At 34.3% G+C, this 19431-nt stretch overlaps 1 protein-coding gene across 10 annotated transcripts in view; it reads left to right on the top strand.

The window, feature by feature from the left end:
* Positions 1 to 19431, top strand: part of LOC128995580 (trafficking kinesin-binding protein milt) — a 205844-nt gene that overhangs the window by 117829 nt on the left and 68584 nt on the right. For 8 of the 10 annotated variants that reach the window (XM_054420688.1, XM_054420625.1, XM_054420871.1 and 5 more), the window contains 2 exons: positions 16664 to 16740; positions 18548 to 18755. In XM_054420688.1, coding sequence (XP_054276663.1) covers positions 16664 to 16740; positions 18548 to 18755 — 285 coding nt within the window. Of the gene's footprint in view, positions 1 to 12447; positions 12627 to 16095; positions 16282 to 16663; positions 16741 to 18547; positions 18756 to 19431 lie in introns of those variants that run through there. The other 2 variants (XM_054421185.1, XM_054421103.1) reach the window with 2 other exon arrangements.

Here is a 19431-nt window from a genome sequence, read left to right as displayed (position 1 = left end):
CGTCACAAATCGTCATACGTTTGGCCTGTGATTGACATTCACAGCTCATTTGCAGCCTCCTGGCAAGGGGTGTAGGCTTTCCAAGAGGCGTGGTATCAGCTATTTGGCATTTAATTTTTCTATTTTGTTTTCTTAGTTTTTTATTTTGTCTTGCATAATTGTATCCTTAAAACCCCAAAATTTTAATATATTTCAAGAAGACAATGGACATGTAAACATTACGAACAGTACGAGAGAAAGTAAAAATCATCTTCAACCTACCTTAAAAAGTAATCTTTAAAGCTTCGTAATGTAAACGTTATTTTTTTCATAATTTGTACCACTTAAAAGTATCGTTTATTTGTTGTAGTAGTTATCGCTAGTGAGTCGGGTAATTGTTAAGTGGGACAGATCTCTGGCAAGAAGCAGTATGATGTCGTTTCAATGTCAGAACCAGCGCAGAGGCCTCGCAATTTTTATACTTATCATCCACGGTGTCGCAGACACAATACATCGGTTTCTCCTTCCATAATTGGTTCACGGCGCGCCGGATACAGTATGTGAAAGAATCTCTTCCTCAACTCCTGACTTGTACATACTTTTGCAGTATTATTTGCAAACAGAAGCAGCAAAGTTATTTCAGTTTATAATTTATACAAATAATAGAAATTCATGGCATGTTAGAATGCGGCATATCACGTGAGTGGCTCATAAAATTAAGATTTTCGGAAGGTAACATCCAGCGCACATTTAGTCGAGTACACGGAGAAGTCAGTAGCCCATCTCGTCGATGCTGTCTATCGCTCGCTTCGTTATAGTTATTGGCGACCTTCTCTCTAGGGCAAGGTCTATCCAAAAGCTTCAAGGCACTACAGACGTTACTTTATTATAGGTAAAATATTATGGCATATAGTTTTCATTTGTACCTCAAAATCGAAGTACAGTACTTAACACACAGAGTAGTCCAGGAGCTGAGGGGGTTTGAGCATGCATGAAAGTAGTACGCAATGTTATTGCTGATTATTGTAATATGGACTGTGGTGATCAAAATTACGTATGTCGCCTATTTCAAAAGTGGTCGATAAGTTGGGGGGGAGGGGGCAAACATGGCGGTTTGCGCTATGCGTTAAAACGCTGATACGAGCGCTGATATATGCAGCGAACGAGCTCCAACCTAAAGGTGAGTGAGCGTAGCGAACGAACTTCAACCAGGATCTTGGAAATTAACAAGCATTTGACATAAAACCACATTAGGACAGGACGACGTCTGTCGGGCCAGCTAGTCTTATGACATAAAAAATATGAATTCCCTTCCTTTAAAGTCTGATCTTTTCAATATGTGGCATTTAACTAAAAAATTCTTATGGGACACCTTGTATTTTATGACGATTTTAGACTGTAATTTTAAACACGTTTTCAGTTTAATTCTTTCTATAAAGCTACGTAAAGGAGTTACAGCATGTTAAATTTAGGGAAAAGTAGCTTTTTGTTATATTCAGAATGATATAGCTCATAAACGAGTAAGATTGGAGAAAATATTCAAAGAATAAATTATAAATGTCTTAAAACTGCATCTACATTGTAAAAGTTCCCTATATTGAAATTATTCCTTTAAGTTCTTACAAAAAAAGCCACATAAAATTGCGATCTGAGTTCAAATTTCTTATGAATTTTATAAGCCCCCTATATTTTACAATCCAATTCTTACATGAGCTACGTCATGAAAAATGTTCACAAAAAGTCACTCTTTTCCAAATGTAACACGCTGTACTATAACTCCTAAACAAGTAGTTTTATAATAGATATGCAACTACTAAAAACGTTTTAAATTGAATTTGCATACTAAAGTCATCATAAAGAACATGTTGTCAAATAAGAACTTTTCAAGTTAACTTCAATATTGGAAAAAGTGGTGATAAAAAAAGTGGAATTCATTTTTTTTTTACAAGAAAATATTTGAAGTTCCTATTTAATGTTTTACTATTTTGTAACGAAACTAGCCTTATTCCTCTTGAAGTTGAATGAGTATCCTTGATAAAAAGCTCGTGGCTTTCCGCGAATCGTTGTTGATATTTCCATTCCAAAAGTAAATGAAAAAACAACCAGGACTTTTGAGCAAATCAAACAAAATTTCTATACTTAAATTATGCTATTGTACGATGTAAAACTTGGTTAGAACAGCACTAACTATGTCGTAACACTACAAAACCACAGATAAGAATGAGCGTTTCCGCCATGTATTTCTCTACTCCTAGAGAGGGTGTTGGAATTTTTACCCATAAAAATGTTGCACGAGAGGGTGATAGTGTGAATCATAGGTCCATCGGCCGGTGCCTCTAGGGGTGATGACCGACGGACTAGGGTTGGGGCTGATGACTCACCCAGCCAGGTATAAAGTGGTGGCAAATGACACAAATCCTAGAGTGGTGGCAAATGACACTGGTGGCAAATAACACATATTCATCGAGACGACTGTAGCTCGAGAACGGTACGAGATAGGACATCGGGTAAAACGTAGTTTTAATCCGAAAAATATTACCAATAGAAAAGGTCATTGGGTAAAAAGTTGTATCTTAACTAATAAAAAACTTATAACAAAGTTATAACAAAATTTCAGTAGATAAATGAATGACGATGTTTGATGGCAAATCTGTGCGTGCATACCTTTAATTTAAGAACAAAATTATGAAAATCGGTTGGGTAGATGAGCCGAAACGACTCGGAACTTAAGTAAAACAAATATTTTTTAATAGTATTATATAGATTTTAAATTTAGTAACGGATGATCCTTCGGATGAATGTTTAACCGCAGTCAAATTTTAAACAAGAGATAAAACTTAAAATTGATTTTAAATGGCCAGACTGAGATTACTTTTAGTGATAATTATAACCTATAAAAAGAGTAGTATTTACCTGATGTTATAAGTATATTATAAGTATTTACCTAATGGAAATGCGCTTAGTCTGCAGGTTTGCTGCGGCAGGGTATTAATATAGTTTTTGTGCTATGTATATAATTGACAATATGAATTTTTATTTTACTGCCTTTGATTGTGTGTGAGTTGTTCTAAAATTCAGTTATGGCTAAATGTACAGAAAAATACCACCGGCACAGCAAACCAGTAGATTATAGGAATTTAAATAAGTACTGGTCTTATCACTCTTTATGGTATATATGAAAAGAATAGCTGAAGTATCACGATTTTTAGTAACGCTAAATTAGTCAGGTTGCATCTTTGACTTACAACTATAAATCGTGATATTTCAGTTATCATCATCATCGTCATCATCATCATCATCATCATAATCATCATATCATATCATATATATTTTATATACTGTATATTAACACGTGACAGGGCATTATCGACATTATTTCACGATTCTGAATCAACCACTTGACGGATTTTCATGATTTTTGTGTTGAAAGAAAGATAATTTTGAGAACTAGGGAATATCTAAGCAATAATTTTAGTTTAGGGGTTCAGTTTTTATAAAATAATAAAAAAAATTTAAAAAGTCTAGCAGCCGACGCATTTTACCCTAGTTTTTGGTATAATAACATTTGCTTAACGTAACAGCTGTAAACATTAAGCGTGTGCGACACAAATTCAGCATTTGGATAATAATGACATGCATAGGGTTGACTTATTTATACTATGTGTAATGCATTACTCATTGATACGTTCATTTATTTGGTAAGAGAATGACAGACTATTTAAATATATGTACATGGTAAAATGCTAGATGTTCTAAATGATTTTTTAGAGCAATCTTTTTAAGTTTGTTTTAGTGCAATATAATTTGTTTTACCTAACTAACAGCTGGTTTAGTATAAAAATATTCCATAGCACTTTCAGGTTAGTTTATTATTCTGTGATTTTGCCATTGATTTAGGTATATGAGAATGATGCTATAACCACTGATGTATACAAATTGAGGCTCTGTCCCTGAGTCCCCAAAGGAAAGGTTATGCAAATTATTTTTCTGTTTGACATTTTGAGGAAAGAATAGGAAAATAACAATGTTTTAATTCATCTTGGCAGCTTTTTGTTTACAATAAATTTTTAACCGCTTAAAATTGGCTTGGATTAGAAATGGAAATATTGAGAAGACTTCAGTTTTCGTTGACTACTCAATTCCCGTACGTAGGACGGGCTAACAGCTCGTTTTTATAATTTTTTATACTTAAATCAGACCATGAAGTTAGCTTTGACTTGACTTAGCTTTTGTGAAGTAGCTAGTGTCTTTTTCTCCGGTTTTCCTAATGTAATTTAATATTAATTGGGGTTCAATAAACGCACTTAATTTCATTACATCTCATTTTTTATTTTTCCTAAAATAGGTCTCTTTTAAACCAAGTTTCAAAAATATCGTGTGGTCAGTTCAAATATAAATACAATTGTTAGTGTAAAAATAAAAAAATTAAAATGGCGGATGTCTAGTTAACGAGGAGATTTTGGAAATAATTTAATTCTTGATTTTACCCCTGTTTTTACTCCTCCCCCCATCGGAGTTTGGCTATTTATTTACGGAACACCCAGTATAGTGGAGACATATCTTATTCAGTCACGCTCAGTGTGACTGTCCTTATTTATGGTGGACCCCCCCCCCCCCCCACCCTCCGTTGGTGCAGACTGCAGAGATACTGAATTCTATTCTGCCAAAGATGAAAAGCGGATCTGATGCGAGGATTATGCACGATTTACCGGCCGCGATTCGATAATTCGCGACAATCGAATGACAATGTATGTACATCAGCTGTCAGTGGAGGCGGTCTTCCAGAACAGCTGATTGATAGGGAGTAAAATGGGATCATCAGGTCGGTAAGTTCCCATAGAATAGGAATACTGGGCTAACTCCGTGACGAAGTATAAGTGGTACATTCATGTTGCTTTGTACATTCGCCTTTCGAGGGCGCCCCCGGAAAAAATGTTGATCTTAGCGTCTGTCTTCGTAGATCTTATAAAACCATTACCGGTATTTTTGCAATAATACATAAGTTGATTATAAAAAGGAAAAAATGTTGTTTATATGAAAACTAATTTAACAATATTAAGTCTAATATGTGGATTAATCGTGTTCTAAAGCTTGTGAAACTCTTAAGAATGTCTTTGTTAACCTGAAGTCTGCCAGTTTAAACAGCAGTCAAATAAAACCTTTTAGCATGTTAATACAGAGTGTCCTAAGGTCCTAGGATGGATAGATTAGTTTTTAGGCGATTTTAGGGAGAGGGACAGATATTTTTATGTCAAAAATGGTATAGCTGCACAACTTAAAACTACACAAATAGTCCATTTTTACATATTTTATACAATAACTTGTTTATTATTAGAGATACGACCTCGGACCCAATAACCATTATTATGGTCCGCATTTTTAGGATTACAACGACGTTTTAACGGATGTTCTATCTTATACCATTTTCGAGATATCAGCGTTTTAACGCATAGCGCCCCCGCTATGTTTGCCCCCTCCCCCCCCACCTTATCGACCACTTTTGAAAAGATGACATGCTTCATTTTGATCACCACAGTCCATATTACAATAATCAGCAATAATATTGCGTACTACTTTCATGCATGCTCAAACCCCCTCAGCTCCTTGACTACAAATTTCATAACACCAAACTACTCGATTCACTCCGAATATCGTCCTGTTAAACACGTCTTTGTAAACAAGTTTTTGATTGGGAAACTACACAGTCTAGTTGATATAAGAATGAGTCAAATCACAAATCACAGCCAGTTCATTACGCGCTACTTTAAACACCGTGTGAGGGGGAAGCTCCATCGTTATGTACTGTAATATCTAAAATCTGCCACGGTTTGATTAAGACTACCTACTATCATTAATCAAACCAACTCTATTGAAGATACCTTCTTATAAAATACATTTATGATACCTTTTAGTGAATTTCCCATATAAGCTATTACCGCAGGTCTCATGGTAAGACCTAGACCCGGGACCGATATTACTTTTTCGTTTTGAGGTCCCCAGAGGCCAAAAACACCATCCGTTCAAATTCATATATAATATATATATATATATGTGTGTGTGTGTGTGTGTGTCCGTTAGCGCGATAACTCGAGCAAAACTGATCCGATTTTGATGAAATTTTGTAAAAACGTGTAAACCTAAGTACTCAACTACAGTAATTCTATTTAATAAGGGAATAAATGTGATATTTTTAAGGAGACATTTTAGTGCAAATCCACTCAGGCAAATGGAAATTCGCAAAGTCTGCAGGTTTGCTGTGGCGGGGGTATTTTATAATCTTGCATCGAATGCTACTTTACAGCGACCAAAAGAGTTCGTTACTGCGTATATTACTTTGTCTAATACTGTAGTTATTTATACCATGTTCATTTGGTACCTACATATTCCAGGAATGAAGAGTATAACAGATGTAATAAGCTGATTTTTAATCAAACCTCATTATGGCGTACATCGTGAATATAAAATTAATTTTTATAATACGAGAAAGCACACAATCATCTATAATCATCTCCTGAAATCGCAAAGTGTTATTTTAACAAAGAAGTGAACCGACCTATTTTTCGCCGATGGCAATTCCTTCTTGGCTTGCTATTCAACTCGTTGCATCCCCTAATTGACCTTCAAAATGGGTCACACGAGGACGCGACCATCTCAAGACTTTCAAATTCACCGTTGAACAGTTCAAAATATGCTCATACAGATGTGCTGATAACCTGCATTAACTCAGTTCCCACGCCAGATTATTACGGCTGATGAAAATGCGCGTTGGTAGAACGGCAGTTATCAAATCCGTTCTGAACACCGTTGGTTGAACTGCATGTTATCACACTGGAGCGTGAGACTTTTTAGCAATTTCCTTCATTTGTAAAGTAGTTTAAATGTTTGACGATTATGAAGCTTTTATCGTTGGTAGAAAAGCTGCCCACGGTTTGTTTGTTGGGAACTAGGAAGCATTTACGTTTTATGTTACCGATGTTGAAGCCCGGATGTGATAAATGCTTTTCAGGATTAATTATGATAATATGGTTCTCATAATTTTCATTTGAAGTACAGGAAATATTTTTGTGAGGAGTAGTGAAAATCCGAGTAGGTACTACCATTGACTACATTATTAGATACTGAAGCTGTTATAATAGTCAAAGGTACTACGGTATTAGACCAAACAGCGTTGCAATAAGTTACCGGTAGGTACTTTTAACCAGAGCCATTGTTAATCATCCACATTTTGCTATAATACTGTTTTCAATAAGACCAGACCTTGATGAAACTAACTTAATACAAAAATATTTATTCTGTATCTGATTTTTTTTTTAATTCTGGTTAACCTTTTAGAACTTAGTGTTAGACTAGTGCCCCCTTACTTTTATTTTTTGTTATTTATCGACTCCGACATGCTATTCACTTTAAAAATAAAATTATCGTTACATAAAAATAGCTTAATTGCTGTAATTAAGTTAAATCTTTACTCAACAACATATAAAAAGTTAACCGAAAAACGTTGGTCATTGAGGTTTTTAGTGTGGATTTGTAAAGAAATGTAAACCTTTTTAGCCTTGTCCCACATCATATGCTATGAATCGTGTCGTCCTGTTATTCTGTGAGGGGCGAGGACGTATGTATTGTTGATCCCGTTGGGACTCCACTGAATGACTGAATAGAATAGCAGTCCACATGACGACGTCTAGATTACCACCATCTCCGTACAGACACACACGCTACAGAAAGTAGTTGAAACTAGGTGAAGAACTATGACATGGTTATGGACTCCGAAACCGCTTGACAGATTGTAATGAAACGTTCACGCATTATTAAGCATCTTTCAAGGATGGTTTGTGTGAAGTTTGGTGCAGATCCGTCAAAGGAGCTCCGTCCTAGAGGGTTTTAAGTGGGCCAATGTCAGACATTTTGATCTACAATGTTCACAAAGAAATACAGGGTGATTGATATAAGTGTGCCAGCCGTTTTATTTGAAAACCATAAGAGATATCAATAAAAGTTAAATGGTAACTGCCTTGGACTTTTTATTTTAAAAATTGTAGTAAAGTCGAAAAAATTATTTTAGCCGCCATTTTTCCAATCTGGCCGCCAACTTAGATTTTTCTAATGGAACACCCTGTATTTTATGATGTATTCTGGTAGAAAATATAATTTTAAGACGATATTATTCTTGTGATTTTTTTCATAAACTTAACCGTTTCAAAGATATTAATGGTTTAATTTGTGAAATTTTTTGTGAAATTTTGAATGGTTTTCGAATAAAACAGCTGGCATGCTTGCTTAGGCCTTTATCGAAACTCTTTCTCATGCAGAAATTTCAAAACTTTAACCATTATTATCTTTGAAACGGTTAGGTTTATGAAAAAAGCACAATAATAAAATCGTCTTAAAATTACATTTTCTACCAGAATATATCATAAAATACAGGGTGTTCCATAAGAAAAATCAAAGTTGGCGGCCATAATGGAAAAATGGCGGCTAAAATAATTTTTTCGACTTTACTACAATTTTTTTAATAAAAAATCCAAGGCACTTACCTGTTAACTTTTTTTGATATCTCTTATAGTTTTCGAATAAAACGGCTGGCACACTTATATCAATCACCCTGTATAATTTAAAAGCAGATGTTTACTTTCACCAACTGTTATGTAGGTTAGAATAATCACAACATGCTGTATTAGTCATGATTTGAAATAGTGCCACAATGTTTCTACACTAAGAAGGAACTCAAATAATACTAACGCGAAACCTAAGCTGAGCAACGTTACCAGACTGACGATTAAAAAATGACACCAAAATTGATCGAAGCAAAAATTATCAGTGGTAAGTTTAAAGGAGAAATAGTCTTAATCCCAAGATTACTGATGATTTAATCCGAATTACCCTCTGAATTTAAGCAACTACAATTTCCTTTGTGTCTTGCTTTCGCAATCGCCATTATAAGGCACTAGGGCAATCCCTGCCATCGTCGGTATGTTGTATCATCGGTATCCACTGACAGCTGTATGTTGCGTGCTCACGTAGGTACGCCTGAAAACTTATACATTTATACACCTAATTAAAAAACAAAAACATTGTTTATCCACTGGCAATTAAGTAAAATATTCTATTTTTGAGCGGAGCGATCGAAGCGAGCGAAGCTCTTATACTACACTCCTGCTTTTTTATTACAAATACTCCTCCTGAACGGCTGAAGCGATCTGCATGAAATTTAACACAGTCATAGTAACCAACCATGGGAAGGTATAAATCTGAAACGGTACAAATCGGACCATAGGACTTTTCCCTACATGAATGCAAACTTTTGGAAATTTAACATGGGCCTTATGGGTTAATTGGTCGCCATGTCATTATTTGCGAGTAAACACTAAAAAGTAAACAAGAGCCTCAACATTAGTCAACAAATCTACCACATGATAAATACAGTACAAAAGAAAAAATTGGATAATACTAAAGAGCATATTTTAGTATATTGTATGTAATACGAAATGATTAACAATCAGTTCTATATTGAGTGATTAAACTCCATGCCGTTTATATTTAATTGTAAAATGGTTCTGTTCTTTTTAACAACAATGAATAGTTAACTAATTAGGCCTAAGTTTATGTTGCTTGGAGAAGGAGAAGATAAAACGAGGTCATTAAAAAAACACTACAACATAATTATACCAACAAAAATCACACCGCCCTTGATTTGCAAGAAACTTTGTAAAAAATGTTCTTGTAGCTAAAAATACAAAATCGTTTTACGAAATGAAATCACAACCACGTGGTTTACAGGTAAGGTTTAAGACTAAATGGTGTAATTTAGACAATAAAATAGTTGTATTGATAAATTTTATTGCACAATAGGGAAATTTTGAAAGTGGTTGACGACAATTTCTTACTTTTAACTGCTAAAATAAAACTAGACCTAAGTTATAGGCCTATACTAAGTGAGGCTAACCCCAATCCCTCACAACAATAATACTGGTAAACAGTTATTGAGGTAATTGAATTGGTGAGTTTTATGAATGTTCAATGCAAATAAGTCTTCTGTACAAATAAATGATTCTTTTTTTAATAATGAAGAAAGAAGACATTGAAAAAAAATAAAGAAAAGCAAATTCTACATACAATGGGTAATAATAATATAATAATAATCGTTATTGCCTTTTAATAATACAGGTATTGCTTAGGCCTACCATGATTCATTTGCAGTATCGAAATTATTGAGCGGATTGAAGCGAAGCTCTTATACTACACTCACTGCCTTTGTTTTACAAATACAGGTCAGGCTCCACCTGACAGGCTTAAGCGATCTGCAGGAAATTTGGCACAGTCATGTAACCAACCATATGGGAAGGTATAAATCTGAAATGGTAATATTCGGACCACAGGACTTAAACCAATAATAAGGGTTGCCGGAATTAGGCTGATGCACCATATTGCGTTTGGAATCTGTAAATAACTTACAGCATTTTAAGTGAGCAAGACGTGCAATTAATGTAGACTTTGAATATCTATCTGATTGGAACATGTTCAATTCCTATTTGCAGTCTACAAATAGGAATTCCACTAATGTGAACCAAATATAACACAATTCGTTGACTTGAACCCGACGTATCATTGACTTTGAATACTGCACATAGACATCCCATATAAGTGAAGCAGAAGTAGGCCTAAGCCTACCATTGACTTCGGATACTGCAATTAGGCATTTTATTTATGTGAACAAAATAAATGGACCATTGATTTATTGAGGATACTGCAAGTAGACTATTCATTTACATGTACCATTGTGTTTGGATACTAAAAGTAAACAATCCGTCTACGTGAACCATATGTACTATTGACTTTAGAATCTGTAAATAGGCATTCCATTTATGCGAACCAAATATATCATTGGCATTGGATACTGCAAGTAGACATTTAATTTATGAGAACCAGATGAAACATAGAATACGGTTCCTGCAAGTAGACGATTCATTCACTTAATCCTGACTTATGATTGACTTTGGATACCTCTGCAAATAGGCATTCTATTTAAAATGCAAAAAAATCATTGATATTGAATATGCTGGCTCCGCTCAATATTGCAAGCAGACAACTGCATTGTACACCTAGTTATTTTTGGTATACGCTTTTATTATTTATTGTAAAGAACAAATTACCATTTAAAATAATAGTTGTTAAGCGCAGCAACACGCGCCGGGTAACTGCTAGTATATATACAGGGTGATCAACTCAAGGAGGCCACCGTTGGGATATCGGATACGGTAAGAATTAGAGAAAACTTTAAATGGGGGACATTCCTTTATTTTTTGTGGCAGTTAAAAATATGATTTTATTTTTTCGAAATTCAGCCGCCATTTTGGGAAAATGGCGGCCAACATTGAAATTTCTTACGGAACACCCTATATTTTATCATGTTTTCGGATAGAACAGGCAATTTAAAAACTTTTTTATTCTTGACATTTTTTCGATAAACCCACTCGTTTAGGAGTTACAGCCTATGGAGAAATTACTTCCGGTGTACATTTTACATCATGTAGCTCCTTAACAAGTAGATTTATAGCGAAAATGCGAAAAGTAAATAAGTCAAATAAGTCTTAAAATTGCATCCACATTCCAAAAAGACCATAAAATTCGTTAAAACTATTAAATCTATTATTTCAAAAATGGCGGCCATTTTCCAAAATGGCGGCAAACTTGAAAAGTGGAAAACTGTGTATTTTATGGTCTTTATGGAATGTGGATGCAATATTAAGACTTCTTTGACTTATTTACTCTTCGCATTTTCGCTATAAACCTACTTGTTTGGGAGCTACATGATGTAAAATGTACACCGGAAGTAATTTTTCCATAGGCTGTAACTCCTAAACGAGTGGGTTTATCGAAAAAATGTCAAGAATAAAAAAGTTTTTAAATATCCTGTTCTATCCGAAAACATGATAAAATATAGGGTGTTCCGTAAGAAATTTCAATGTTGGCCGCCATTTTCCCAAAATGGCGGCTGAATTTCGAAAAAATAAAATCATATTTTTAACTGCCACAAAAAATAAAGGAATGTCCCCCATTTAAAGTTTTCTCTAATTCTTACCGTTTCCGATATCCCAATGGTGGCCTCCTTGAGTTGATCACCCTGTATATGGACATCATCAATACAAATTCCTAGTTGAAAACCTCATTTGAAGTGCGGCTTATCGAAGATTTAAATAAAATAGAGCATATGTCCTTCGACCCCTTATATCACATTCAGTATTTTTCCAAAACCTGCGCCACCTCATATAATTAGTTGAACAATACAGTACTTTTTATTGTTCATGCTGGCTAGTAATTGTTATTGTTCATGGTACCTTTAGTCACCAATGCGATTAATTGATGAAGTAATGATATACCTGTTATGTTTCTCTATCCATCAGTAAAAATTGTGTCAACTATTTCTGTTGTACGTTTTAATTTACGGTAAAAATAAACTAAAAGACTTGATTCAATACTGAACGTGCAATGTAGAACACTGGGTGTCGCGGTCAGTGTCTAGTGTTAAGTGTCCAGTGATACAACCAGAGTGGAGGACGAGGACGAGGACGGGTTTGTCTATGACGAGGACGGGCTAGCAGAGGCGAGGTCTCAGCGACCCACCGAAGATGAGCAGCTTCTGCTGGAAGGTACACTGGTACACTCACATAATACAAATATTGCATTTCATTTGAAACCTAGACAATGTGACTTTAGATGTAGCTGTCACCCGAGGGGACTATTGTTGTACTTCCGTTGCAATCTTGCCGCTACAACATCGTATAATGTCAGTCTGTGTTACTTCGGTAATTATATTTTGTTTATCTTGTTTATTTACTATCGCAAACATATTCAAACACTTTTAGAACCAACAGTATTATTACATTGTACAATAAATACACCGTATTGCATACCGTACATCGTTGGGTACATGGATACTATTTTGCTCTGTTTTACCAGTGTTACCCATTTTGGAGGAAATGTTACGCAGAGGAATGGAGTTGAACAATTACTCTGACAGTTCCTTAAACCCATCATTCTGAGACGTGTGTTCTCTTAACTTGTGGGAATACAAGTATAATTTTTGGTGTTTATCTCACACTAAAAATATAACCAATATTTAGTAAATATTTTTTTCTATCAAAAAAGTCATGAATAAGGGATAAGTTTTGTGATGCGGTGTTTCAAAATTATACCGGGTGTTTCAAAATGACTCACCCGGTTTTAACGCTTTATAACTTTTATACTATTAAACTTACCGCTATGAAATACACATCAAACGAAAAAGTAACTCAAAGAGTTTATGCCTACCAAAGACACATTATTTAATAAAATCGATCCAGCAGAATTGTAGATTTAATTGTACAAAGTTAAAAAGTTATCTCCAACTTTTTTTAGCACTAGAAATTTGGAGGTTACTTGACGTTTTTGCAAATAACTTTTAAATGGTGAGGAAATCGACCAAAGTGGAAGGTAATATTAAGAAAGAGAATAAAATTTCCTACAATCTACTATTAAGCATTTTTTGAAAATACTCAAGGAAAGTACCAAAAATTGCTTAAAAATGAAAAAAATTGAAAATCCCCGTCTTCAATGTAGACAATAGACATAGCAAACATTAAATTTCACACTTTTTTATTTTAAGGAAAATTTAGGCTACATTTATTGAGTATTTTCAAGAAATGCATAATAGTAGATTGTAGGAAATTTTATTCTCTTTCGGAATATTACCTTCCACTTTGGTCAATTTCCTCACCATTTAAAAGTTATTTGCAAAAACGTCAAGTAACCTCCAAATTTCTAGTGCTAAAAAAAGTTGGAGATAACTTTTTAACTTTGTACAATTAAATCTACAGTTCTGCTGGATCGATTTTATTAAATAATGTGTCTTTGGTAGGCATAAACTCTTTGAGTTACTTTTTCGTTTGATGTGTATTTCATAGCGGTAAGTTTAATAGTATAAAAGTTATAAAGCGTCAAAACCGGGTGAGTCATTTTGAAACGCCCGGTATTTTACAACATAAAACCTTGTAAACAGTGGTTTCAGGAAATACTTGTTCTTGTTTGGAATGATATTTGAAGGTTTCAAACACCCTACAACGTATTCTCAGGTTTATTGTTGCACCGAGAGTCGGAGTGTTTTATTATTTACTGTTTTTTAGCTTTCTAGTCAAAGAATTGAATATTCTCTGGTTCTTATCAATGTTATGACTACTGTATAATATTTCGACGTAGACCGTTGTTGCACCAGACGTTGATTTTTGGAGAGGAGTTTCTGGACCCGTTCCAGGCCTAGGTTGTGTCATGCGCTATTACAAGCATTTCCGTTCACAATATTTCTAGCGTGCATTTCCATTTCAACTGACTTTCTTTGGAATACGTATTTACAAAAGCATCGATAAAGTTTATGAAAATTATATAACAATATTTACGTATATGACCTGTGGAGGTTTAGGTGAAGTTTAAATGTTTACAAGCTTACATAGCTTAAGTTGTACACATTTAATTTTTGTACATGAAGTTTAAAATTATGTTGCCATTTTCGATGTACCACTAAGATATTTTTTATGTTTTTACTGTTTAGGACAACCTTTGTAAAGTCTTAACTCAATAAATATGCTCATTAACTATGTTCAAAAGTAATGCAAACTATAGTAACCTGAAAACGTTAAGAAGTTAGTCCCTTTATGGACATTGTTTAACCAATCGAACATGGCTTGACAATGCAATACTGAACTTTTTTAGAACCTATATGATGCCATGAATTGAGTTCCAGCCCCGACGCACCGAGTTGCTTGGTCACCATTAGACTACTAAGCGTACAGTATTGAGTTAGTCGAAGTCGAGATACAATGATGACAGGAATGTGACATTGTGTTACAAACAGCGCTGGGCTCGGGCTGTGACGTGACGCTGAACTTATTAGATTGGGCCCATTGTATGGCCGAGATCTTCATCTCTGTGGGTCTTAGCGTTCATTGTTCCTCCAGTGAACAGTGAGTGAGGAAATAGACAAACTACAAGGACACCATCGGACCTACCACGTGTTGATTTACCAAGGCGCTTAACTGTATGGACAACTTATCAACACTCTTCCATTATTTAATTTTGGCATCGATCATTTCTCTCAAAACACCGTCAAAGTCAGAGTATTACCTTTGACTATTGATACAACAACTTCTGTATCCAATAGGTAGTCAATGGTATTACTGTGTCAGCTTTTTGCTTGTTTTTAAAATCAAAGACTGATATTATTAAAGGTTATAGCTTATAGTAAAGTTAACATTTAAATCAGGACATTCCAGGAAAGGAAGCTAATTATCCAGCAACAAATAAGTAAGAATGGATTTAAACTGTTTAGTTAATTTGATGTAGTAAAACGATTACGGAAAGTAAATAAAAGAAACGTCTTATAACACTTAAAACACGCGTATACTGTTACTCACAAGATGGTAAATATACAAAAAAGATGGAAAGTGGTGATCGATTTCGATTGGACACTCCAATCATCATCAGACTCAATAGGCGAATTCGTAATAGTGTAGTAGTAGCAGTGCGGCGTTATTAGACCGCAGTATTGAGTCTCCATGGTCTTCAGTAGGCTTCCATATCAGCCTCTTGTATCACTTTCCTTTCCTCTCTTCATTTTGAACATGTCATATATATATATATACCTACTTTAGTCACAAATAGAGTGAACAACTGACAACACCAATTTATACTCGCAAATTTAAATTTTACGCTCCTCACCAATCATCAAACCCGTTATACTGTAAATTGTATTCGTTGGTTGATCGAATGAGGTAATACAATTACTCAATTAATACACCAGTGCTGTCTTAAATCAACATAAAGAAATTTGAGTTATTCTCTTTGTGGTTGTCATAAGCGGTTACCATATTTTGAAACTTACAATGAAACCATCATAATAATAATTTAATGTACTCATTATTATTTTGATTTTGATGTGATTTTTTATTTTTTTAAATTTGGTTTGCTAGATTGGTTGATTATAACTTCTGTTAGCCATTGCGGCAGCGCATGCGTTCACCCCTACCCCCGGTACGAGGTCCTCCCCCTCCCCCGCCACCCCTTAAACACGGCTGCTGAGAGAATCAATACGACTCGCTGATGAAGTAGGCTTTTTAAAAAACAAAGATTTATATAATTTTCTTTATTTCTTAGTGGTTTCTTTCGTGTGATTTCAGCCATGTGTTAGTTTGTATTGGTGTTTCATACGGAAAGTTGAAGTGTAAATATTACATCAGTCGATAAAAGGAGTGTTCTACTCTTCGGTTGTTTTCGGTAATTTTTTGATATTTTTAATTTGTATAGTTCTCTCTATTATTTGTAAAAAGTGTTTACGTTAAGAAATATACTTGATTGTAAAATACCGGCCACTTTAATACTTACTGGCAATGCATTACTTAATGCTTAAAATATTCACTTCCTCTTTTCATGGTTTATTTAGCTAATCATTTTTAAAACAAATTTTATTTGGTTATTCATATACAGTCGATTATGTAATTGTGGGTGAATATATAATGTGAATAAAATGTGTTACTGACATCAAATTTCCAAATGGTGTTTTTAATATGACGTTCCCACCATCCATTCTAACACATCCAATGTATCCAAACAAATTATTCATTTTATTTCATAGGTAATTTTTAATTTTTTTTTGCAGTTCTATGCAGCAACCGTGTGAGCCAAATGACAAAGACCTACAATGACATAGAGGCTGTCACGAGACTTCTTGAAGAGGTATGTAAATGTTTAAAGATCCATAGATTCTTTGTAGAGATACATTCTCTGCGTATACTCATGGGACTACCTACCTTATATGTTGACCACCGTTCTTTGCAGAGAAACACTCTCATGGATTACCTGTATTCCAACAGTTACAGTAGGCTACTTGTACTAGGATAGTTGAAGCAATATGGAGTGCTACACAAAAATATGGATAACAAGAAAGTCTCCTTATTCAATCAAATAAATTGTTGTGTAAACCATAAATAATAATTTTTGACAAATTTCATAAATTAAAAATAAACCAGTTATTTCTTCAAAATTGAATTGGGATAGCTCCTATAATATTTAGACACATGCTATGCAAAAGTAGTATTCGACTTATGATAAGGTCTAACACTGCAATTTCTAGGTTTAGAGGGGAGGGGGTGGAAGATCAAGGGGTAGAATGGGGGAATTTTGGGAAAATACACCTCTCATGTGGTTCTATCACATATAAAAATCCAGCTTTCCACCATTAGTTGCGATAAAAAAAACCTTTATTTACCGGGCTGATTATTTAATTTGAATATTATGGTTAACATTGGTGTATATAGCAATGTATAGGATATTAATGAATTTGTATATTAAATTGAAATAGTATTGTATTGTACACTCTTTTTTTCATTCTTGTACCTAATTTTTTTTCACTGATTTTAAAACGGAAATCAAAGTTTCATAGCCCTAAATAGTGCTATTACTTTTCGGGACCCTTATGAATTGAATTGTTGTCATAACGACTCATTGTGCACACCGCTAGATTTTTGTGGAAAATGTTCAGGAAGTTTTGTATTAAAATATAAGTTATATATACAGTTAGAAAGGTAATATTCTGACAAAAATGTGTATGTAAGATTTTTTCAGCTACATGTAACAGATTCCATGATACTTAGCAAAATGATTCTAAAATATGCAAATCAAAAACAAAAAGATTAATAAAAGATATAAATATTCATAGTATATTCTCAATCTAAATAATGATGTAAATTATACCATCGGAAAGCTATTTTTTTTTCATGATTAATAAACACTAAAAATGTGGAGCAATATTAAAATATGAACCCGAATTATATAGGGAAATTTTGAAGCGTGTCACACAACTTTGGCGGCCATATTGATTACGTCATCAACACCCATAGAGTGCCAGAAAAGGCGTCCTGGACTTCTTAGACTCGTCTACCCATGTACTATCTAAATCCAAAGGGGTGCATTAGTTGCCAGATGTGAAATATTGTTGGATCATTTTAGCTATCTTACCCCACTAAAAGGACTATAAAAGAATTTGTGTTATGAGCCAGGGTATGGTTTGTTACACATTTCCATATCTTATTTAGGTCTCCTACCAATTAGTATTCTAGATGTTGTTAAGACACCCATTAATTGCCGGACTACATCCTTATGTGATTATATGTATAAATCATATTAAAGTATATCCTATGCTAGTCACTGAGAAAATTGCCATCTCAAAATGTTACTCTACATAGTCATTTTACACCCCAAATTTGGCTTTTATCCACTTTTTTATAGCAGCGTTAAATGCAAAATATTGTACACATGAATAAAACCTATCCCGAACAGAGCTAAGATTTGTGGTAGAAGTTAAGTCAAAGTGACTGCTAACGAACAAGTATTCATTGATTTAGAACAATTCTATCTTGGTATGAATAAATTACCTTGATATATAATACAACAATTAATTCTTTTTCTTTTGTCAAATTAGAGTGTACAACATATTCCAGAAAGCACTTAAGGCCGTTATCTAAATTGAATGTCTAAATTTCAGAAAGAGAAGGACATAGAGCTCACAGCTCGTATTGGCAAGGAGCTTCTAGCTCACAATCAGAAACTTGAGGCAAATGTTGCTTCTTTAGAGTCTGAGCTAAGAACTGCCAATGAGAAGATCACTCAACTCACTCATGAACTGGTCAAGAAGACTGAGCTGATACAGATATTAACCAATGATGTGGAGTCAGAAGGAGGATCAGAGCCGGGTAAACAAAAATTTCTGTCATTCTTCATTTAAGACATACATTTACTTGGATTCTTTTTTTGCCATAGGTATTTAAAAAGTAAAAAAAAGAGTTCTTATATTATACCTGCTCAGACAAATTTATTCGGTACATTTCCAGGAAACACGTTTCAAGAATTCATCTTCATTTGAGGGTTTTAATTTTAATATCCTAGAAATATTGCTTTTGTTTTTGCTATTTTACTATGACCTGTTTCACATCTGTGGCTGCCGGGAGTTTAGGAAAGGTGGGGACAAGGAAAATTGGGAACACGGAAAGTTAGGGACAAATAGGGGTGTGACCTGGGGGAAGGGAGAGATTAGCTGAACTAGGCTCTGAAACGGCTCTTGACTCTTTTAAAACGAATTGTTCTCCTGTTTCATTTCACAGAGAGCTACAATAATGGGATTGACTTCAAAATCATAATTTGAATATTTCCAAACGGTAAACCTAAAAGTGTTAAAAGTTAATCAAGTACTGATTGATTCAGGCCTGATCGCCTAGGTTTGCTAGCTTCTTTTTTACACATTTTGGATAAGCTAAATATATATTACAGAAAATAGAAAAGTATTCTATGCAATATTATTACTGAATTTAACGTAATGACACATTGTGTAAGATATGCTGACGTAATTAAGCATTAAAAGCTTAAAATTTG

Source organism: Macrosteles quadrilineatus, unplaced genomic scaffold, assembly GCF_028750875.1.
Source record: "Macrosteles quadrilineatus isolate MER2022 unplaced genomic scaffold, UCM_ALF_1.0 Scaffold_1__1_contigs__length_201487025, whole genome shotgun sequence".
Classification (NCBI taxonomy): Eukaryota; Metazoa; Arthropoda; class Insecta; order Hemiptera; family Cicadellidae; genus Macrosteles; species Macrosteles quadrilineatus.
Note: the sequence above shows the minus strand (reverse complement) of the source record. Positions and strands in the feature narration are given on the sequence as shown.